The sequence below is a fragment of the Haemaphysalis longicornis genome, unplaced genomic scaffold (genome assembly GCF_048455015.1).
Source record: "Haemaphysalis longicornis isolate Haplotype H1 unplaced genomic scaffold, Haemaphysalis longicornis Haplotype H1 scaffold_2, whole genome shotgun sequence".
Lineage (NCBI taxonomy): Eukaryota > Metazoa > Arthropoda > Arachnida > Ixodida > Ixodidae > Haemaphysalis > Haemaphysalis longicornis.
The window spans coordinates 136,029,353-136,051,694 of NW_027526295.1; the positions used below are offsets into that span (position 1 = coordinate 136,029,353).

Sequence of the window (22,342 nt, forward strand, 5' to 3'; positions counted from 1 at the left end):
TTCGAACCTGCAAAGCGCGTTTAAAGTAAACGGCCTGAAGCCACACCCACCGTGTTGCGCCCAAGCCTTCGTTCTTCTCACCGCTCAAACTTATCCGTTCCCCTATCACTTGTTTCATAATAAGCGCAATGTAGGCTGCCTCAATTCAATTACCTTTTAAGCAAAGCTTTACTACTTTCGTTATGGGTTGCGCCGCCGATGCGCAAGTTCACCTTTTGACCGAAGACAGACCTCTGGCGAGACACCCCTCGAAGCGCATCGCGTGATTCGCCGAGGACACTTTCCTCACTGCACACAGGGCCCCGTTTTCAGTCGTTCTGCTCAGAACGAGCGTCGGCCGCGCTGTGGTTGCTGCGGATCAGCTGATTGGCAGCCGACCACTCCTGCAGCCTCGCATGCATGAGTCGCTGGTTCGTCTAGGGCTACGTGATCGTCTCGCGCATGGACAAGCGGAGCGACACCGCCTTTGCCGTGTTCGCTGGGCCTCCTTTTATGGGCGTTGTACGGGTTGAGTGGTTTTGATCCTTGGTCGGCAACACCGCTAAATCAAAGGTTATCCAGGCGAAACCAAGACTCGACCTGACTAAGCCCAGCTTTTGCTTTGCATATTCGCAGTTAGCTGAGCCAAGCCGCGGCCATGTTTTTTCTGCTTCCTAGGTGTTTGCGCACCATGTTTTGAGGCCTATAGTTTGTGCTTGGCTTGAAAAACACTGCCATTCGCAGTAAGAGAAATAAAATGTAGGTGAAATGTGACCAAGGTTTTGTTTCGCAAGGATAATGGGTAGTCGTAAGATTGGAGCTACGGTTTTTAAGTCAGTTTTCACTCGATAATTTATTCGAAGTAGAGGCAGAAAGGCAAGCAGGCCGACAGACAGGCAGACAGACAGACACACGACATTTTTTTGGGGTATGTAGCTTAAGGAACACAAACTCTGTAACAAAGTCTTCTGCGTGGTGGTTGTGCATAAAAGTAGGCAGAAGTGACTTTAGATGTGGGAATAGTTGAACTACATTAAAATACGTTGGATAGAAGTAAAACTTTGCGACTTCCTAATTACTCCGCAAATGATGCACAAAGAAGTGCTAGCAAGAAAACATCTGCGCTAGGAAATAAGAAAACAGGATTGGAAGTATTCAACGAAGAAATTTGGGCTAGTTGCTGATAAGACTTTGACATGGTAAAAAGCGCACTAGACGGGCACACAAGAAAAAACAGTGACTCGCCACGAGCGCCAAGTCCCTTGTTACTGTCTTTTCTTGTGTCCCCGTCTAGTCGGCTTTTTACCATGTCGAAGATTTGAAGTATTTCTGACTATACCCTAAGCATCTCTTTGAAGCGAAACCTGCTCTTTGCATGCCACGAAGAAAATTCTTGAATAGTGAAATGGGCAAGGGCCCTAAGCTCTACCAGAGTCCTTCAATGCTTTTCTGGTCACGAAACTTCTCCGTAACGCTATGGGAGAGCTTCATATGGGGACCAACGCTCCCGCGCGGTGGCGCTACGAGTCTGGTGAAGGCGGCTTGGACGACGGCCGCCGTATTTGCAGTGCGTTGGAGCGCGAGCTTGCTGGTGTTTGTTGTGTGATATAGCTTTCTAAACTCATCACGAAGGGCAAATTATGTGAACTACCATGCCTCTGGCGTGAAGTGTACCAGGTTGCCGCTCTGGCTATCGGGTACAACGAAAAAGGCTTCGTTGTTCTGCCTCCCAAGTGACCGCGAACAACGCGACAGGTGGAAGCGAGCCATTTCACGACAGGAGACGGACGCTTTCAGCTTCGAGTCGAAGGCCGTTCGTGTGTTCGGGAAATATTTCGAAACCACGGACATTATTCGAGCCGATGAGTTCAAAATAAGTGGACAACCTGTGCTTCTGCAGCGCGAGAAGCTCAAGCTCCGCGTCACCCCGGATATTTGAAAACCTGCCGGCGTATCTTACGAAGCCCAAGCCACGATCGCGCTCACAACGATAAAATCCGTCTGCTAAACGTCGTCGCGTTTCGTCGCCGCACAAAGATCGGGCTGCAGCTACTGTTATTTTGGTTATCCAACCAGATATTTTCAATTAGGAAAGCGGAGCATGGCTATCTTTGTCTGCATATATATATTTTTTTTTACTTGGCCGCCGCGCTTGCCCAGGGGCTAAGGCATTGTGCTGATAAGCCAAGGACGCGGGTTCCCAGCCGCTTTTCTGATGGAGGGGAAAAGAGAAAACGCTTGTGTGTTCGAGATTTCGGCGCAAGTTAAAGATACCTGAGTGGTTAAAATTAATCCGGAGAGCTACACTACGGCGCGCGCCCTATTGCCTCTGTAGCGTCGGCACGTTAAACTACATAATCAATCAATCAATGTTTTTTAACTTGCCGTTTGGGTGGGAGGGGTGTGACAGGCACTGAGCGGGCGAGTTTTTATCTGTTGACACCCTATGCCTATTAGAACAGCCGAGAAAATAGCTCAAAACTGTAGCATTTACTCCTACCCTGGCCCCTCCGCGCGCCCATTATTCTGCTTCCATTTCGTGAGCGTTTTTTTCCCTGCTGTCCACGCTAACTTTCCGAATCTCGATTATTGTTTTACATTATTAGCACGCTATAAAATAGCGCAAACACAGCGCTAACCCAACGTGCTGTACGTTTGCACACCTATTTGCTCAGCGCACATTGTCGCACCCAGGGCTGAATACAGATTTAATTCTGGCGCTAGTTCACTCAAATCATGCAGGCGGCTGCAAAGGCTAGTCAAAAATTGAAAATGCCAGATGTCCGCCTTTTCGAAGCGAGAACGTAGCGGTGCTTGCCGGAACGAACGAACACCGCAACGTATGCGCCTCAGTAACACCCGTGGTCTTGCCTCAGTTTCACAGCTGAGCTACGGGACAACTGACTCAAAAACAACAACTGACTGACTCAAAAACTTCGCTCGCATTTTTACTGGTGGAAATGAAGAGCAGATGAAAGTAGGCGCGTGCCGACGGAGAAACAGCCGGCCAGCAAGCGTCGTCGACCGCCGGCGAAGCCTTCACGTTAACAGGGGCGATCCTAGCGGCAGCTTTTGTCCCTGAATGAAACTTCGGCCGGAGTTTCGTGACCAGAAAAGCATTGAAGGACTCTGGCTCTACTTACGTGTTTGAAGACATTCTCATAAATTCTGTAAGTTTGGTGCCTAAAACTAGGTGATACGTCGTGTGACTGTCAGATATAGAATTCTGAAATATGTGCAGATTGATTCCTTATATTTTATGAGCTATGGTTAGTGGGAGATGAATGCACCAGATCTACTGGAATATCACGTGTTGAGCTGGTTGATCTTTTGTTCCTCTTCTTGGAAAATGTTTCTTGAACGTGAATATAACTTGCACTTGCTGTGACTGATTTCATGGTGCCCCGAGACACACGCTCAATTATATCGTTTGCGCGGACCAGCAGATTATAGTCAACGCTTTCAAGGGCAGCGGCAGAAAACACCAGTATATAGTCATGATGTGTCGAATTTGTAAGGCTGATGGCAAATGACCCGGAAATTGTGGTAGTCACGGTCCAATCCATTACCTGAAACGAAAGGAAGAAAATGGTACCAAGACGTCATTGAGATAAGCAATGTTTTTTGTGCCTGAAGTCCCCAAAATGTGAGCTAAACCATCATTCGCTTCCACAAATACTTCTTTTCACATTTAGCAAGGAAATGAGTGCAGGAAACAAAAACATCCCCCACTTTTCTTTATGAGGAAATAACCTTCGCGGAATGGGGTACAGTGAAATTCGCACTGCGAATCCGTGAGGGATTAGGGAAAAGAAACATTTCGGCTTATTGGAAAAGCCACAGTACTTTCGAATAAACACAGCCACTAGATCGTTGCAGCCTGCTGGTTAGGAAGGTCCCCGGGTATATATTTATATTTTTTTATAATTTTATGTAAATTTCTTGATAAATTCCAACAGTGCATTTTCACATGATGTGCCCGAAGTGCAACTATTCCTTTTTTTATTTATTGCTTCTTTTTATCGTTTTATTTACTCTGCCAGCCGTAGTGTGGTCGTTACATCCTCCTTCTTTTCCTTGGAACCATGGATGTTGGTCCGACCATTCTTAAAACAGACGCAATGGATAGGTCGTGCGTAGTCAGCAGATGTATTCCCTGCGTGAGAAATATTTTCACCTATGAGTTTATAAAATCCACCGCCTAATTTTGAACTAAACCATGAAGCTAGGATAGCTGGTTCATGATTACAAAACCTGCGCTAACAACAGGACGAAATGACGATGAAAAGGACCAACACAGGCGCTGACCTACAACTCGTATAAACTGCGTGATGGCAATATAATAAAAACCAAACAGTTAACTTCTCCAATACCAAGTTCCTTCGAACTAGTGATTTTCACAACTCATAACACACGCTGGTACTCTGCACCAAAAAATGTGTAGATAACCCTAGCCATTTTGCTTAGAATAAACAAAAGACCCAAATCTGCATAACAAATTACAGCGTCAACCATTCAAACCAACTCTAAGGACTTGTTACACTAATTATTCTGGCTTGCTTAGCAAGCTTTTAAAAGAGGCGACGAAGGCCCATTTCGAGAATGAAATTCCAAAATGTCAAAGCGGTACTATGAACATATCGGAGCCGTTCAAAACTTTGTATGATAGCCTAAATCACAGCACTCCGCATCAGAAATTACCACACCGGCCGGTACGCTGGATCACTCACCGGACATAGCTAATGGATTGAACGGATCATTTATTCGCACTAGCGTTAGGTCCTTACTAACTTCAGGCGCAGCATATACTGACCCCTTTCGCCTCGCAAAATTTCTTTTTGCCGCTTACGCGCACGAAGTTATCTTTAGTATTCTAAGTCCAAAAAGGACGCCGCCCGGACATGACTAAATACACCCACTGAAAATCAACCTTGTAGCACATAAAACAGCACCCACTTTTTCTTACATCACATACGGTTAATTTAAAAATGACACATTTTGCGAGGGGTAAAGCTTGATAGGGTTACTCGACTTCAAAGAAGTAAATCCTAAATAATTTTGAGTTATCGTCAAATTTATGTGCTACCTCTTTCAGCAAGATAATCGAAACAATAATTGTAACTCGCTTGTTAAAGCTTCTCAATAAATTTAAATTCCAACACTGCGTCAATGCTGCTTGCGCCCAGGATAATGAGCTAGCTCTAATATCTCTTACTGACATTATAAAACGCAGAATTGATGCAGCGGACAATGTTGCGTTAGTTTTCATTGCTTTCAAATAAGCTTTCGATGCCATTAGTCATAATAAACTTTGCCAACTTGCACACGCGGGAATCCGAGGTTCCGCCTTAATATTACTGCGCAGCTACCTAACTAACCGATCTTCGGTCGCCAAAAAGGAAGGTTCACTTGCAGAACCGCTAAGTATCAGTAAAGGTGTCTCAGAGGGTTCCATTGTGGGAATAATGTTATTTTAATCTACAGAGTGATACAAATTAAGTCTTTAGAAATAAGGAATTTACATTACGTGAAGACCACCCCTTAAAGGGACACTGAAGTGAATTTGTCAAGCTCCCGTTTTTGCTTGGACTGCGTAGACTGGCTCAAATTAGCACACTTTTCATCGTTTATCCGGTTGACAAATCGGTAATTATTTTACAAAGCGCGAAAGAAGAAAAACTACCATGCGCGGTTTGCGGAGGCCGCATCAACTAAAGTTGTGACGTAAGGAGGAGCGGGCACCGTGATTGGACGAGGCCCAAGGTGAGCAACCGAACAAGTTTCGGTTTCGGTTTCGGTTCTGTAAAACACAACTGGTGGCGTTGTTGGATGGGCATTCTCATAAACTCAGTAATCATCGTACCGCGCTTCTGCCATGTTGTCAGCTGTGAAAATGCATAAAGATAAGCCTCCCAGGACGGCTTGGAATCGTAGCATTCACTATCCGAGGCCTACGCAGTGCATGGACGCCCTCCGCGTACCCGCAGACGCCCAAATGTCATGCGCTTTTTCCCCATATTTGGAGCTTGCCTCACTCATGCCTGTACCGTCAAAAGCGTGTTCGCACCAGGCCAAGGGTCTGTTCATTCTGGCCTGTGCCCACTGCCCGCAAGCAGTCGGTGCTTATGCAACAGCACGCCAACGAGAACTCGCTAGCGCGCCAGTGCCAGCCTGCGCGCGTTCTGTGAACTAGTTCGTGGAGCCATGAACGTTGCGGCCAAAAAAAAAAAATGAACTCAATGTAGAAAACATCGGCAGAAAACGAAAAAGTTAACTTACAAAAAAAAAAAAGCACGTACCCGCGGGGACTCGAACTGTGACTTGCGACAACATACCTAACGGCCCAGACCACTAGGCCACAAGACCGTCACAGCCGACCTTGGTAATATAAAGTATATATTGTTCAACACGTTTACACTTTTATTTAGTTTTGGCATTTCAAGCAGCTTAGGTGACTATTTGTTGTATTGCGCTCGTGCAGTAAGCGTAGTTCCGAGTTTTCACAATAGCTCACGTCTAGCAATTGCATTTCGTAGACGGAAAAGCGTTCGCAGATGCGTAGTCGTGCTGCTGACCGCTGTGCTTGTTCGCCCAGCGCAAAAAAGTGCTTCCCGCACCCTAGTTTTACGCTGTACGGTAAAAATATCAGTTGATTTTATTTCCTTAGTACCTATATTGACTTCGCTGACTCTTCTCCCGCCTTCAAGAGGCCTTATATTTTCCTACTGGCGTACCAGTCAGCGAACGTTTTGTGCAGCGCTTGTGTGAAGCGACCTTGACTTGGAGCTAGATACAGTGTACAAACTAACCAAGTAAATAAAGGCTCATTCTTCCATTCACAAACGTGTCCTGGCTTCGTTTCAACTGAGCGAACGAATTGCGACGACCCGTCGGCGGACGGCGGACGAAACGCTGGGCCGACTGACTCTGTCTGAAGGCCGGGGAGCCGTGCAGTAGCGCAGCCAATTGCGAGCTCGGCACCTCCTGACGTCACACGAAAACGCCACAGAAAATGGGCGAGCGTAAAGAGAGGAGGACAGCATTTTCGAATTAATTTTTCTACTAAATAAAATCACGTAAACGCGCCCAGAGTGGTCGAAACATGGCCTGGGGACTCCGGGCTACAATTTGCGCTAGTAATCCGGCAATGTTTACATATCACTTCAGTGTCCCTTTAAGTAAGCTTATGCGCACAGGAGGACACACAATTGGATGAAAAGTATTGATTTCGGTAGCTTAATCAACTAAATAATGATAATACCCTTTTTACCGGCTGTAGTAAGCAGACATGTTTGTATTGAAAAGTTAGACGCAATCATGTCTCTACGCAGTTTTATTTGCCAGAATTCTTCTAATGCATCCGTACTCCGAGATATCCAAGTGCGACCTATAATTGCCATTCGCATGATTACGGATGCTAGGAAGTGATGACCTGCGGAAAGCTCTTACCTTTTGTTCTGTGTTTTGATATCGGTTCCGCCTACTGGAGATTGCGATAACGCCAGCCAAGACTGAGAGAATTCCAGTTATCACTTTTGTCCATTTTTTATTTATTATATCAATTGTGCCAGGCCTCCACCCCGTTGTCAATATAAACAGTCAGCACAGCAGGCACGTCAAATATGAAGGAGCGTTGCGGCGGTTTCCGCTTTCTGGAATGCGTAATCATGCGAACGGGTATTAAACTTCGGAGTTGGGTTACTCGGAGTACAAATGCGCTAGAAGAATTCTGCCGAGCAAAAATGGATAGAAACACCATTGCGTCTAACTCTTCAATACAAACATGCCTGCTTACTGCAGCCGCTAAAAAGTTAAATATTCAATTTTTATGAATTAGGTCCCCGACATCAATAGTTGCCACCTCATTCTGTGTCCCCCTTCTAAGGGGGACATCTAAGCGTCTAATTTTAAAAATGGCAGCACCTCCACTCCGTGGATGATGGCGAGGGTGTGGAGTACGGGCACTCGAAATGACGTCCAAGTTGCGCCCCGAGTGACATCCCATTTTCCCCGACCGCCATTCATTTTGAAACGTGAGTTGCATTTTGATTATTCATTAAATGAAACTGCAACTCACGGCTCAAATGAAATTTCACTTCCTTTTCGCTTGATAGTGGTGTGTGCACGGATGGGCGCGCACGAACATTGGCAGGGCCTTAGGTACTCCGCAGCGTCACAGGCGAGGGAGTAAGCCATTTCACTCTCAGGTACCAACTCGCGATCGTAGCCGAATGGGTAAGACGACTGACACTAGCTCTGTCTGGTCTGCCAGATGCAGGCTCGAATCCTGCCGGTGTCTGCGTGAGTTTTTGAAATTGTAAATGCTATGTGCACGGACGCGGAAGGGCATTATGCGGTCCTCAGGTACTCCACGCCTAAAAAACCTGTTGACTTAACTTTGATCACCCTGTGCATAAACTACTCGAGAGAAGGGCTTGCTCAAGCTACAACATGTAACACGCCGTTGATTTTACCATTTATGCTTATAATAAATCGGCAAACGAAGTTGTGTCCAATAAAGTCAAGGTTTAACAAACCTATCCTTCCGGTGCGCAGAAAACAAATTTTACATTAACCTTACAAAGAACCATTTCCTGCTGTTTCACAGGCATCTCCGCACCATCAAACTGATATTGCCATTATTGTTGCAAAACCATGTCATTCATCCCTGATCAGATATGATGCTCCTAGGCGTCCTACTAGACCAACACCTAAGATTTCATCTGCACACTAGAATTTTATCTAAACAATTGAATTTAGTATAGAGGGATTTGTCAAATCACGTCATTATTTTCAGCGTTACATTATAATCTCGCATTATCACGCCTTCATTCACGCCCATTTGCAATATTGCGCGACTACATGAAATACCAACTACGCCGCTATGCTCGCACATACACCATTTACAAACCCTAGAGTTGCAGCTTATTACGTTTAGTCCTATCACGACTCGCGTAAAACCGATTTTTAACTGCTTAGATACTTTGCATTTTATATTACAATTTTCAGCAAAAACGAACTACCGTGATCTACCCTGCTCCATCCCAGGAAATGCTTATTGACTACCTGACAGCCACTGCTCTACTTTACTGCAATAATGCCCGGTAGCCTGAAAATAACAAGGGTCTACTACCCAACGTCAAAGAAAATTATGGTAAATATGCAGCTTAGTTCTTGAACATTTCAATGTGGAATCGCCTTCCTACCCATCCAAAAACCCCCCCGGACGACAGCACAGTTCAGTCGAAAAAAAGCAATATTTTATTACACTCATAATAGAAACTGAAATATAACATCACAAGAGTCCTCAAATGTCATATGTTTTCATAGTTTTTGAGTGCTTCGGCATTACTTTGTTATGCTACTTTGAACGCAATTTTTCGTCAGCTTTGAGTTGCGTCTAAATAGTGCTTTTTGAATGGTGATGACTGTATTTATTACTATATTATGGGATGCATTACTTCTTTAAAATGCCCAAAATAATTTGTCTGTGAAGTGTTTTTGGTAGTAATCAGGTTGCTTTATTCAGTAACGTATTATTGTCGCTGCTTTTTTATGTATCAGTGTATGATATTTACGTATTTATTTATTGATACTGTTAACCCTCGCTTGAGGGTCATAACAGGGAGGGAGTGCAATAGCGAGTACGAACAAAAAATGCAAAAACTTGAAAAGGCAATGACAAACTAATGCACCTTTTTATCGGAGGTCTGCCGAACAGTTCTTCCGACTTCGGGAGCTCTTCCTGTATTACCTTTGAACAATAAACAATAAACACCCCGTTTGTCCCATATAGGAGTTTATGCTTATGGGACAAACGGCCCGTTTGTTCCATAAACATAGAACCCAACATGAGGATTGTATACTTATGGCGCAAAGCGAGCAAAGAGAAAAAGTGCCGTAAACAAGTTGTAGAGACATCCACATTTGGATCGTAATATTTTAGGAGCCATAGCGAAACTTCGACTCCCACTGAGCCTTTTCGTACGCACTTGCTGCATTTTCGACCTATGCTTCAGGAGCACTATAGGTCACCGAAAAGAGAAAGGCTAGCAATTAGGGTTTCTAGTCACCGTGGCTCAACAGAGACAAATGCTCTCTTCGCTACTGGGGCCTAAAATCTTCCCGGAAAAATTGCTGGTGCGATGTGGTTGTCAGTTTTTGCGAGGAGTCGTCAGCGTCAGTGTATCAAAATGTTTACGTTGTGGTGTCTAAGCCGGGCTGAACAATTTTGCTTTTTTTGAAGAAACAGAGAGCGAGACAGCAAGTGAGAGAGAGAGAGGGTCTTTGTCCACCAAGTATTTGTTGTGGTTTAGAAAAATTGGGTAAAGATTAGGCAGGGAGCTCAAAGGAACCTGAGTCTACGGCAGCAAATGCTGCGGCTGCTTCCCCTTCCCGCTCAGTCAGCTCGCGCACACCTTGAGGTAACAAGCTTGTAAAAGCTGCCTCCCATGCCTCGAAGTGGAATATGTTCTGTTTAATTTGTTCTCACATAAATTATCAGGTACCAGTTTTGGTTTTCCGTCCACGCAGTTTGTGATTCTTCGACATTTAAACCTCCTTGTAGCAAAGGAAAGATGGTATTCCTCAGCAAAGACTGAATATTCGTTCTTTACGTTTTTCGAAAAGGAAGTGGTGTAGTCGTGATCACAAGGCGCACGGTATATGAGTTTGTGTGGCTTTTGGTCAGTCCGTTGTTTTCTTCCAGTGCATTGGGCTGGGTGTGCAGGTAATTTGAACTTTCTCCCTTGTGTGTGGAAGTATTTCCCCGAAGAGCTTAGGTATTTAGACTTGGGAAAACAGTGCAATGGCCTTTGAGAGTCTCTGACGATGTTGCGATTCTCTTTGGTACTTCCACTATTCAGACTGCCAAGAGGATGGCCCCTACTTCCACTTCATTGTTCCTGTATGTTGAAGGGTCATGCATTCACAAAGGTGGCGAGAATACTCAACTACGACAATTGGTGCCTCGCGCTAACGTACATCTCAGAGTCTGTGTAGGCTATAGTCTCACGACATTGGAACGTTCCCCAAATGATCTTTATGCTCCCATTTCGCCTTTACTTGACTAGTACTGGATACATAGTTTTGGTAGAAGAGAGTTATAATGCGGAGTCATTGGATCAGTGACATATCTACCACGCCACGCATTCGATCCTCTTTCAAAGTGGTAGCCTGTCTGTCTACGATGGCCAGTCCCGGTTTATATCTCAGCTTTCTTTTATGGATAGGAGAGTGGTCTCTCTGATTTCTTCAAGACCATTATGAAGTGAAAATTTGTGGGCCTATTCATCGCCATCATCATAAACATCCTCTTTGGGTCGACTGCAGGACGAACGCTTTCCTAATGATATTCACTGGTCTTGCCCTCCGCATTCCAGAGTCCATTACTTGCCTCCAAATGTTATGTTGCACGGGGAACCTTGAGGAATCTTGGTGACGGTGAGTGGCGACACCACGTACCCCGAGCTCCCATACCTAAAGCTGTTACCTACCAGGAGGAAGATTTGATGATGATGATAGTTTTAGTTTATTGGCGGAAGGCCAACGAGGGCAAAGAGCGCCAGAGACAAAGTTATTTAATGAGGACAGATGTGCAAAAATACTAAATTGTCGAGTAAAAACAAAAGTAAAGCGAATGCATCAAGATGGCTGGTGTATAGGGCTAGTCTGAGTATACATGATATAAAAGGAGCTGTAAAAACTTGACGTATGGTAAAACTGAAAAACACGCTTGTTAGAAAACATTCGATTGTCGGCCAAGAAGTGGATGGGTGTAGCGGGATACCTTGTCTCTAGAGTTCATGAATATGTTTGCGTCGTGTGTTGTCAAGCGCCTTGCATTGAATGAGTACGTGGACTACGAATAGGGCCTCTCCGCACTTGCTACACTGGGGTCTAGAAGATCCCGTGAGCAGATAGAAGTGCGTGGCATGGGTGCGCCCTATCCGTAACCTAGCCAAGACAACTTCTGTGTATCTTTTGTGTGAGTCAGCTGTGTACTGTCCCAAGTGTGGCTTTATTACATGTAGTTTGTTGTCTGTCTGTTCATTCCAGTGTGTTTGCTTTGCCATGTTCTGCGCAAGTGTTGTCTTATGTGGGACTTGAGGTCTGTATATGGTATCGTCGTTATGTCCACAGTGTTCCCGAGTACAGCAGCAGAGGCCCTCTTGTCTTCCAACTTGTTGCCAGCGATCCCAGAGTGTCCTGGGACCCAGCAGGGTAGGAGCTCATGCTTTTCCGCATAGATAGACATAATGGTGTTGAAAAAAAAGAACTATGTGGTTTTGGGGGGCTTTTGTGATGATAGTGCGTGAACAACACCCAAAGAATCTGTAGAGATAACGGAATTGGGAATTTGATTTTCAAGAATGTGTCGTACAGTCAGTAAAATTCCATAGGCTTCTGCTGAAAAAATTGTTGTGTGAACGCTCGGGGCTCTGGCTGCATTGAAAGTTGGACCATGAGCAGTGCAGGACACTATAGTGGAGGTTTTAGAAGCGTCCCTGTAAAATTCTGCACATGGGTATTTATACTGTAGACACAAAAAGTGCTGCAGTATAGCAGCCTATGGTACCCGCGCGTTGTCAAGTTTTATAAAAGAAAGGTTGCAGGACACAGGGCGAACGTTCCAAGGCGGTAAAATGATTGGAAAGGTTGATCTGTAGACATTTAAAAACGAAGCGCTGAGATCCGAGGCTCGCTCTCCCACTCTAAATGAAAAGGGCAGAGGAACGGATGGGCGATTTTCCAACAGGAGAGGTGTGTATGTATTGTTAAAGACTGGATAAAAAGGACTGTTATTCAGCGATAAAATTAAAAAAAAACATAAAGCAAGTCCATGTACGTCCGTTGGTTCTAAAAGGCTCCACTTGTTACAATCGACATACAGAGTTAGGATCGGAATAGTGCGAAAAGCACTCGACGCAAGACGAAGTCCCAAGTGTGGCACTGGGTCAAGCATTCGCAACGCTGTTTTATTCGCCGACCCATACACCACACTGCCATAGTCCAAACGAAACCCAACCAAAGCAGCATACAAGCACAGCAGGAGATCTTTGTCAGCCCCATACAATTTGTGGGAGAGAAATTAATGGATAATCATTGTTTTCAGACATTTATGCTTAAGTTTCTTGATGTGTGGAATGAATGTGAGTTTGTGATCAAACACAGCACCTAGAAACATGTGGTCCTTGTTCACAGGAAGCAACATGCCATTAAGAGTTATGTCTGGGTCCCCAGGGACCGCACGATTCCTGGAAAACACAACGCAAGAGTTTTTGCACGATTGAGTTTAAAACCATTCTTGTCTGCCAAGCCGGCTAGTTTCTTGACGCCAAGCTGGACTTGACGTTCGCAGATTGACATATTACAAGACTTAAAGAATATTTCGATGTCATTTACAAACATTGAATAAGAGATTGTAGGTGGCAGTGCCTTTCCAATAGAGTTAATCTTAATTATGAAAAAAGAGCCGCTCAACACGCCACCTTGCGGCATGCCATTTTCTTGCACAGGAACCTTTGACAGTGCAGAACCACCTCTGACGCGAAAGGTTCTCTCTGACATACAACTACGAAGGATGTTAAACATAGTGCCCAAAACACCGATTGACTTCACGTCACTAAGGATGCCGTACCGCCAAGCGGTGTCATAGGCTCTCTCGATGTCAAAAAACACCGTAAGGCCAAACTGTTTATGCACGAACGCATACTTTATATATGATTCAAGAGCGACAAGTTGGTCGCTTGTAGACCGCCCCATCATGAAGCCTGCCTGGCAGCTGTCAAGAAGACCGTTGTACTCCATGAAGTACACGAGTCTTCTTTTTATCTTCTCGAGAAGCTTGCACAAGCAGCTTGTGAGGGCGATGGGTCGATAGCTTGCGGGAGTAGAAGGGTCTTTCCCTTCTTTCAAGAATGCTACAACTATGGCATCCCTCCATAACTTTGGAATGCTCCCCGAAAGCCATATCTTGTTGAAAAGCTGAAGGAGTGTTATAAGAGTGTCTGTGTGTAAGTTCTGTATCATTGTATATATAATGTTGCGTGGGCCTGGAGCTGAGGGATTACACGTGCTCAGAGCACTCCTCAGCTCATGAAGTGTGAACTCACAGTTATAAGAAGCGGCTGATCTGTCATTGTCATGCAAAGGCTTCTTTTCGGCCATGAGTTTGTGTTTAATGAAAGTGTTTGGGTAGTGTAATGAACTAGACACGTGTTGGAAGTTAATTAAGTTATGAATGAACGCCAACTATGGCGTTTTGCCTCCATGCGCACACGCAAATTTGAACAAAAGGAGGTTACTCAACTTGGTGTAACGAGAGAGAATACCCCACACTTAGTTCTGGGCCTCTTGCGCTGGCCTACAGTCCTCATTCTACCACGGCCAACCTGGTGTCGCGGGGCACCAGAGGCGTAGGAAATGAACTTTTCGGCGGCGTCGAGGATGTGCGCCGTGAGTAGTTGGGTTGCCTGCTCAACGTGTAGGTGCGTTATGGACGTGTAGTGTTGTTTAGATGAATCTGTAAAAATTTTTCAGTTTGCTCTTGCTTCATTACACCTTTTCTGGAAAGATGCACTGTTCGGCCCCTTACCTATATATGTTAGTGATGTGGGAAAGTTGTCACTACCTAATGGGTCAGTGCTCACACCCCACTCAAGACATGGAAAGAGAACTGCAGATCCAATAGCCAAGTCAAGGTGTGAATAAGTGTTGTGTCCTATATTTTAATATGTTGGCTGTTTCTGGTTGAAAAGACAAGCTGCCGAGGATGTGAAGAATTTCTCAATAAGGTGATCTCGGGCATCCGTGCGAGCAGAGCCCGAAAGAGAGTTATGTGTGTTCAGGTCGCCTATCAGAATGAAAGGTTCGGGTAACTGATCTACCAGACCCTCGAAATCTGAGCTCGAGATCTGGAAGTCAGGAGGGATGTAAAGAGAACATAGTGTTATAAGCCAATTGCAAATCATCGTTCGAATGGCAAAAGCCTCTAGGATGGTCTGAAGTTGGTCAGTGTGGCACGCCTACGATTTCTGGGCAATGAATGCCACACCGCCTGAAGATGTGCCACCACCATCTCTCGCCCTCATAAATACCATGTAACTATTCAGGAAATTCTGTGCGTGGAGTTAAATAGGTTTCTTGGATACACTTCACAATTGGCTGATTGGAATGCAGTAACAGTAACTCATAGACATGATCAAGATTTTTAAGAAGGCCTGTGCAGTTCCATTTTATGATATTTCTCTTCCTATTATTGACGTAGAGCGCTACTGGAGTATGTGCGTGTTTATGTGTCGGCTTTCGGGACTTGAATCCTCGGAAGGGGTTTTCCGATTTTCTCTACTGACCTGGACGCCGAAGCCCGTTCCATCCGCTATGGTGCATGCCGGAACAGCTCGACATCCATGTCGTCATCTGAAGGCAACGGGGTGCCCAGCGGACTGGGCCCCCTAGGCTTGCACTTGGCACCCTTCCCGGTGCCCTTTGTTGGATCCGCGACCACCGAGGGCGTCAGGAGCGCCCCGGCTGGCAGAGGCGGTGCGGCGGGGGTGGGAACTGCCACAGGTGCCTCCGTCTCAATCTCCTCCGGGCCCTCGCATGTGGTTTGGGCCGGTGGAGAGGAAGCGCTGGATGCCGCCGCATCCCCAACTGACATGGCTGCCACCACAGCCACTGCTGACTGAGCAGGCAGTGTGGTGGCGGGTTGGGCCGCCGGAGGCAATCCGATGGGGGGCAGGACCAGGTCCGACTCGCGGTACTGGGTCCCCGCCGAAACCAGACGCCGCTCCGACCCCTGGCGAGCCGCGTCGGAGAACCTCCCCAGGGAGAAAGAGGCGAACCTCTTTCGCGCCTCTGTGTAGGTGATATTCTCGTTTACTTTCAAGGCAACAATCTGTTTCTCTAGTTTAAACTTTTCACAGCTTCTGGAATAGGCAGCGTGCGGTCCCTAGCAGTTCGGAGGTGAAGTGCTCGGAATCACAATTATCGGTTGGATGATCTTTCGGTGCAAATTTTTCGCACGTCAGTTTACCACAAGAGGTTGTGCCATGGCCTAACCGCTAACACTTGTAGCAGCGGCGTGGGGTTGGCACGTAGGGTCGGACCGGACATCTCACGAAGCCTGCGTTTACCGACTCAGGGAGTGTTGAGCGTTCAAACGTCAAGATGATGTGTTTGGTAGGTATGATTTGTTCGTTTCGGCGTATGTCTATTCGCTTCACTGCCGTGACGCCCTGATCATGAAGGCCCTCAAGCAGATCGGCTTCGGCTTCACTTATAAGATCCAGATCAGAGATCACGCCTTGCCAGCTATTAAGGCTGCGATGAGGCATGATCTTGATGTCAACATTAACCATGCGCGTTTGCGCAAGGAGTTTGCGGACTGCTGTTTGTTGTCTACCTCAATCAGGAGTTCTCCTGTTTTCAGTTTATTAGCCTTGTACGACTTGCCGAGAAGGCTTTCAAGATACTTGGAGATATAAAACACGGACTGGGAAGTGATTGGCTTTGTCTTATCAAGAGATTTTATGATCAGAAAGCTCGAGAAATTATCGGGCTTTGGGAGCGAGATTGATTGCAACGGAAGAAAAGATACTTCGGTGCGGCTCGAGAAATTATCGGTCTTTTCGAGCAAAATTGATTGCAACGTAGGAAAGGATACTTCGGTGCGGCCCCTTTTCAGGGAAAGATCACATTTTCAGGGGGGTTTGAAAATTCCATACAGCATGTATAGAAGCAGGGGACACGGGTACTTTCTTCCGAAGCCTTACCCTGATAGCTGAAGAGGTGCCGGAGCTCCCTGCTGGGTAAGCAGACAGGGAGCCCATCCAGTGGAGCTTGACCTGGGCTCCGACGGCCACCGTTTGAGGTTTCTACCGTTCACCTTTAAACACATCACAGTTGGTTACAGCTTATGTTGGGCGCTCGGTGTCCGCGGTGTCGCCAACACCGTCACCAAGATTGCTCAAGGTGCCCCGTGCGGGTGGCGAGGATTTGAAAGGTGAAGGATTTCAAGCCGTGAATGGTGGCCGTTAGAGCCCTGGTCAAGCTCCGGTCGGTGGGCTCCCTGCTTGTATACCAGGCATGGAGCTCGGAATCTCTTTGACCATTCGCGCTACGTCGAAGAAGAAAGTATCCCGGTTTCTTGCTTTATACTATGTCGCATGGTGTTTTCGAAATCCTCCCTTTCCAATTATCGCGCCCCAAAAAGTGCCACACCAATGTAATATTGAAACCTCTGCCTAACATAAAGTTTATAACCCCGGAAAACTCTCTCAGCTTCTCCGTGATACAATCCAAGAGCAAAGAATCTGCAGTTACCTGCAAGTCGGTCCTCCTAATTGCCCAGTTCATTGAGAGTGTAGTTGGTGCGAACTACAAGGCAAAGAAGATGACATCAGGGGACGCGCTTGTTGAACTATCTTCTAAAAACCAATCTTCCAGCCCCTTACACCAGACCGACGTATTTTGCCTTGAAATAACTGTGACGCCACATCAGAGCGTTAACAGCTCGCAGAGCTTGATGTTTGATATGGACCTGCTGAATGAAAGCGAGTCTGACCTCCTCGAGGGCGTGCGGGACGAGGGCGGTACAGCGGTAAGAAGAATAACGATCAGACGCGATGGCAAAGAAGTAAACACAAAACATGTGATTGTAATTTTTTACTGAAGTGTCCTACCGGGGTCTGTCACTGCAGGCTTCCTTCATTGCAACGTCCGAACCCAAATACCGAAGTCGCGCCGATGCTTCAAGTGCCAGCGGTATCGGCACAGGGCTACTACCTGCCACGGAAAACTGACATGCGCCTAATATGGAGGACATCATGACCCTTCAGAGAACTGTGCTTCTAACGTATGGAAATGTGCCAACCCTTAAGAACCCCTTCGAGCAAACTCCCGGTCATGTGGTGAATTCAAAGCCCAGAAAGAAATCATAAGCATGTAGGTGACCTAGAACATTACCTATCAAAAAGCACGACAGCAACACCATGTTTTCACAAAGGTATGCCGACCGACACAGAGGGGGGGCGGAGCGGCCTCTTGTCACGGCAGCCGCCCGCCCCCCCCCCCCTCTCCCCCCCCCCCCCCCCAGTGCTGCGCTTGGTAGCACAACCAGCCGACATGACACACCTCTGGCGCCCGCAAGTGTTGCGTCGGCCACGAACGTTAGGGCTGACGGCTCTGCCGTTGGTCTTCCGGGTGCCAGACCGCAGGTGGCCATGGATGTAGATGTGGTGGGTCCTACGACCGGTTCTGCGTCCAACACACAACAAACAGTGATGGGAAGGATTTCTTCCTCCACTTCGAACATATTCTGTGGTGGAAGCTGCACGGAATCTATCTCGCTACAGTATTAGCACTCAGATGATGACATGAACACATAATACTGTCTCAGCCAGCGCTAAAGGCGGCGAAAGAACCGCGCTGCTATTCGGAGGGGGCAAAAAGGCAGAAGCACCCGTGTCACTGTCCCAAATCCGACTAGAGTCTCGTAGGTGATACATCCAGCCCTTGTCTTCGTGTTCACCAGCCAAAATCTTCTCTAAACATGTATGGTACTACACAAAATTACGCGGAGGAACTGCAGCGGGACAATTAAGAACCTAGATGATTTATAGACAATCCTACCCAGAACTCAAACAAACGTCTTGTGTTTACGAGACAGGGACTTGCACTCTAAGCACAATATCTTTCTGAACCAATACTCAGTACTGGTGAGAGATAGAGATAGCTGCACGCACTGCTGTGGTGGTGTAGCTATAGCTATGCGAAAAACTGTCCCTTGTAAATCATTTAAGCTGCGCCCCCTACTAGAAGCGGTTGCTGTCCGGGCAAATATTTTCAACAGACTAAGAACAATTTGCTCACTACACATTTCCCCTGAATATCGTTTGTCCACCTCCGAATTTTAGTCCCTTATAGATGAGCTGCCGGAACCGTTTTTTCTACTTGGTGAACTCAAGGCATATTGGTCATTCTGGGGATCGGAACGCACTGATGCCCAGGGCCGATTGGTACAAAAATTTCTGTTGTCATCCAGAGCTTGCCTATTTAACAAAAAACAGCCAACATACTACAGTACAACAAAGCACACATACCCACATTGATCCGGCTATATGCTCCCCTGTTCTTTTTCGGTCCATCGAATGGGAAGTGAATATGAATCCGTACGGAAGCGACCACTTCCCAGTCACCCTCAGATGTTTAGAAAAATGCCTGTAAGGTTCCGCTTCACATCAAAGGTTTAAATAAGCTGGTGCCGACAGGGCAATGTTTAAATAGAAGTCGAGACTTATTTACACATTAATACACGCGTAGGTATCGACGAAGCCTGCACTTTCATCACACCACATATACTTGATGCTGCTAACGTTTTCACTCCTCAGAGCTCCTGCACCTCACTTAATCTTCAAAGGCCCTGGTGGAATGACTATTGCAAGGAAGCCAGAAATGCTCAGTAAAAGGTCTGGGAAGGGGGGGGCCTTTGCAGGTATCCTACTGCAGAAAACTTCATTTTTTTCGAGCCCGCAACAGCCATTGGACGCCGAATCCGGCGTCAGGCAAAAACAAACAGTACGAGGTCTTTCCTATCGTGAATAAATTCTTATACATATACGCGCAAAGTTTGTAACAGGATGGGGAAACTGGAGGGGTAAAGTCATGTTGCACCACTTGTTAGCACCGCAGGCGATACACTGGAAGTCCACGCAAACACCCTGGCGCAACATTTTGAACATTTTTCCAGCTCCTCCCACTTCACCAAGACATTCTTGCATTACGAGGATGTTGAAGGAAAGCCTATCTGTGACAACAAGAAACTTAATTCTTATGAAACACTGTGCTCAACTGACATTGACGAAGACGAAGGATGGCGGAACACAAGATGCACACTTGTGTTCCACCGTCCCTCGTCTTCGTAGATGAAAATTTAGCGCAGTGTTTTACATTGAGTATGTCACCACCTAGCCCAGAAGAAAGCTCTCATCGATGGAAGAAATTTAATTACGTGTAAAACTGTATTTTTTCTCTGCAGGAACTTATGATAGCACTGAGCACATGCCATGCTTCAGCGCCAGGTGCCGATAAAATAACATCGATAATGATTCAGGACCTATACATAGTCACCCTCAATACTGTTCTGTTCTTGTACAATAAGACGTAATATGCTGGGTACTTTCCCTGTGCTTGGAAAGAGGCAATTGTCTTAGCAATACTAAAAGGGGGAAAAGATGCCTCTTCTGCGACAAGCTATCGTCCTGTTGCTTTGACAAGCTGCATGAGCAACCTATCTGAAAAGATGATCAATAGACGGCCTATCTATTTTTTAGAACACGATGGTGTCCTCAATAGCTGCCAGGCTGACTTTTGCTTGGGCAGATCAACAACTGACAACCGTATAGATGTATAATCATATGTTAAAAATAGTTGTGCTCGGAAACAACAATGTATATCGGTACTGTTTGACATTGAAAATGCCTATGACACTGCTTGGCGATTTGGCATCCTGCATGACCGGAAATGTTTCGGCCTTTGTGGAAACAAGTTAAACACACTGGAAAGCTACTTGCGAGCGATAACATTTTGGGTACGAGTTGGGGTAGCGTTATCCAGGAAATATACACAAGAAAATGGCGTTCCCCAGGATGGATCATGCCATTTTCTATCGGCGTGCCATTTTTTCTGGCGTGCCAAGGATGGGGCACGCCAGTAGCTGCACACAATTCATTGCCAAAATAAATACCTTAGAGCATTCCTACCCACCATATTTTATTTGATCTATGTGGACGATGTTCCCATCAGCTTTAAGGTATGTAACTCATCTATCTGTGAAGAGCAGATCCAAATTGCTGGGAACGGACTAGCCAAGTTGGCAGACAAAAATGGTTTTAACCTAAATTTGCAGAAAAGTGCTTCTTTTCTCTTTTCCAGGAAACGTGGATCCATCTGCAACCGGGAATACAACTTGAGGGAGCTTACAAATCCGTAATAAGAGAACACAAGTTTCTTGGAGTAGTCTTAGATGATAAGGTTACATGCATTTCACATATTAAACAACCTAAAATGAATAGCATGAAGACTATGAACATCCTAAAAGTCCTTTCCCGTCAGTCATACGGAGCAGATACAGCATGGATTTTACGTGTTTTTAAGAGTCTTGTGAGGTCCCGTATTGGCTACAGAAGTGTAGTGTATGGGTCTGCCTCAAAAACGGCTCTAAAAAGTTTCAGTGCTGCACCTGGGGCTCCGCCTGGCGCCCGCAGCTTTCCAGACGAGTCCTATTGAAGCCTGTGTGTCGAAACTGATCAGTGGTGGCTTAGAGCACTAGCGTACGTACATGTAACTTTTGTACTTCGCAAGTGCGAAATCCTTAAAAAGTAATCGGTTCAATGCCATTGCTGAAAACACATCGTCCAAAAGGCTGCTTTTGAGACATTCGTCACTTGCTCTGCCCTTTTATTTCCGAGTGAGAGTGCAGGTGGATGAATTTAGGGTTATCTAAGCTGAATCTTACAAAACTGACTTTCTCGGGGTCATGGCGCCTTGGCATCTGCGTTCTGTCACCTGTGATATGTCGTTCCAAAAAATTTACAAAAGCCATTCACCCAAAGAGTTCACTCGACAACACTCTCTGCACTTGACGCGCAAGTGCCGATACTCTGCTTTTTACACGAATGCCTCGTCGAAGACTACCACTGCTGCGGCATGTGCTGCACATGGTCCCAACTTTGCCAGCACAAGGACACTAAATAGAACACAAGTATATTTCCTGCTGAGGCACATGCTATATTAATTACACTAGAACACAAAATACGAACAAAGACACAACAACACAATATTTAATCCGACTCCTAGAGTCTTGTGACAGCCTTAAATTCTTCGAAACCAAGCAGAAACATTGTGCTGGACAGTTTTGTTAAAGAGATAATGGCAGCCTATGCTTTAAAACAAGTCATATTGGTGACTTGAATGCCTGAACACAGCAGCATTCCTGGTATTAAACCCCCGGCCCAGATGTGGCAGCACTTCGCGGTGGCGTCGACCTTCAACCGCATCTCTATCTTGACTGGAAACCATTCATTCGAAAGGCAATCCGGCTTGCTGCCAGTAGCACTGGGACACACATAACAAACTCCACACTATGAAACCCCAATAGGGCAGCTGTTACACAGAAAAACACCACAGAACAGCCGACGAATATATGAGCAGAATACGAATAGACCCTACACACGCTACACACTCGCATCTTCTACACGGAACACCACCGCCACGATGCGACAGGTGCGGACATCGCCTACCAGACACGTGTCTTAGTTGAGTGTGGGTACTTTCACAAGGCAAGGAACAAGCGCTTTCGGGA

The 22,342-nt window shown here is 46.1% G+C and overlaps 1 protein-coding gene across 8 annotated transcripts in view; it reads right to left on the reverse strand.

Moving 5' to 3' along the window:
- Nucleotides 1-1,338: 1,338 nt before the first annotated feature.
- LOC144169252 (uncharacterized) overlaps nucleotides 1,339-22,342 on the reverse strand; it is a 68,665-nt gene continuing 47,661 nt past the window's right edge. For 3 of the 8 annotated variants that reach the window (XM_077698312.1, XM_077698313.1, XM_077698311.1), the window contains one exon: nucleotides 1,339-3,548. In XM_077698312.1, the coding sequence (XP_077554438.1) occupies nucleotides 3,237-3,548 (312 nt within the window). In that variant the 3' untranslated portion in view covers nucleotides 1,339-3,236. Of the gene's footprint in view, nucleotides 3,549-3,745; nucleotides 4,136-18,114; nucleotides 18,238-22,342 lie in introns of those variants that run through there. The other 5 variants (XR_013322403.1, XM_077698315.1, XM_077698317.1 and 2 more) reach the window with 5 other exon arrangements.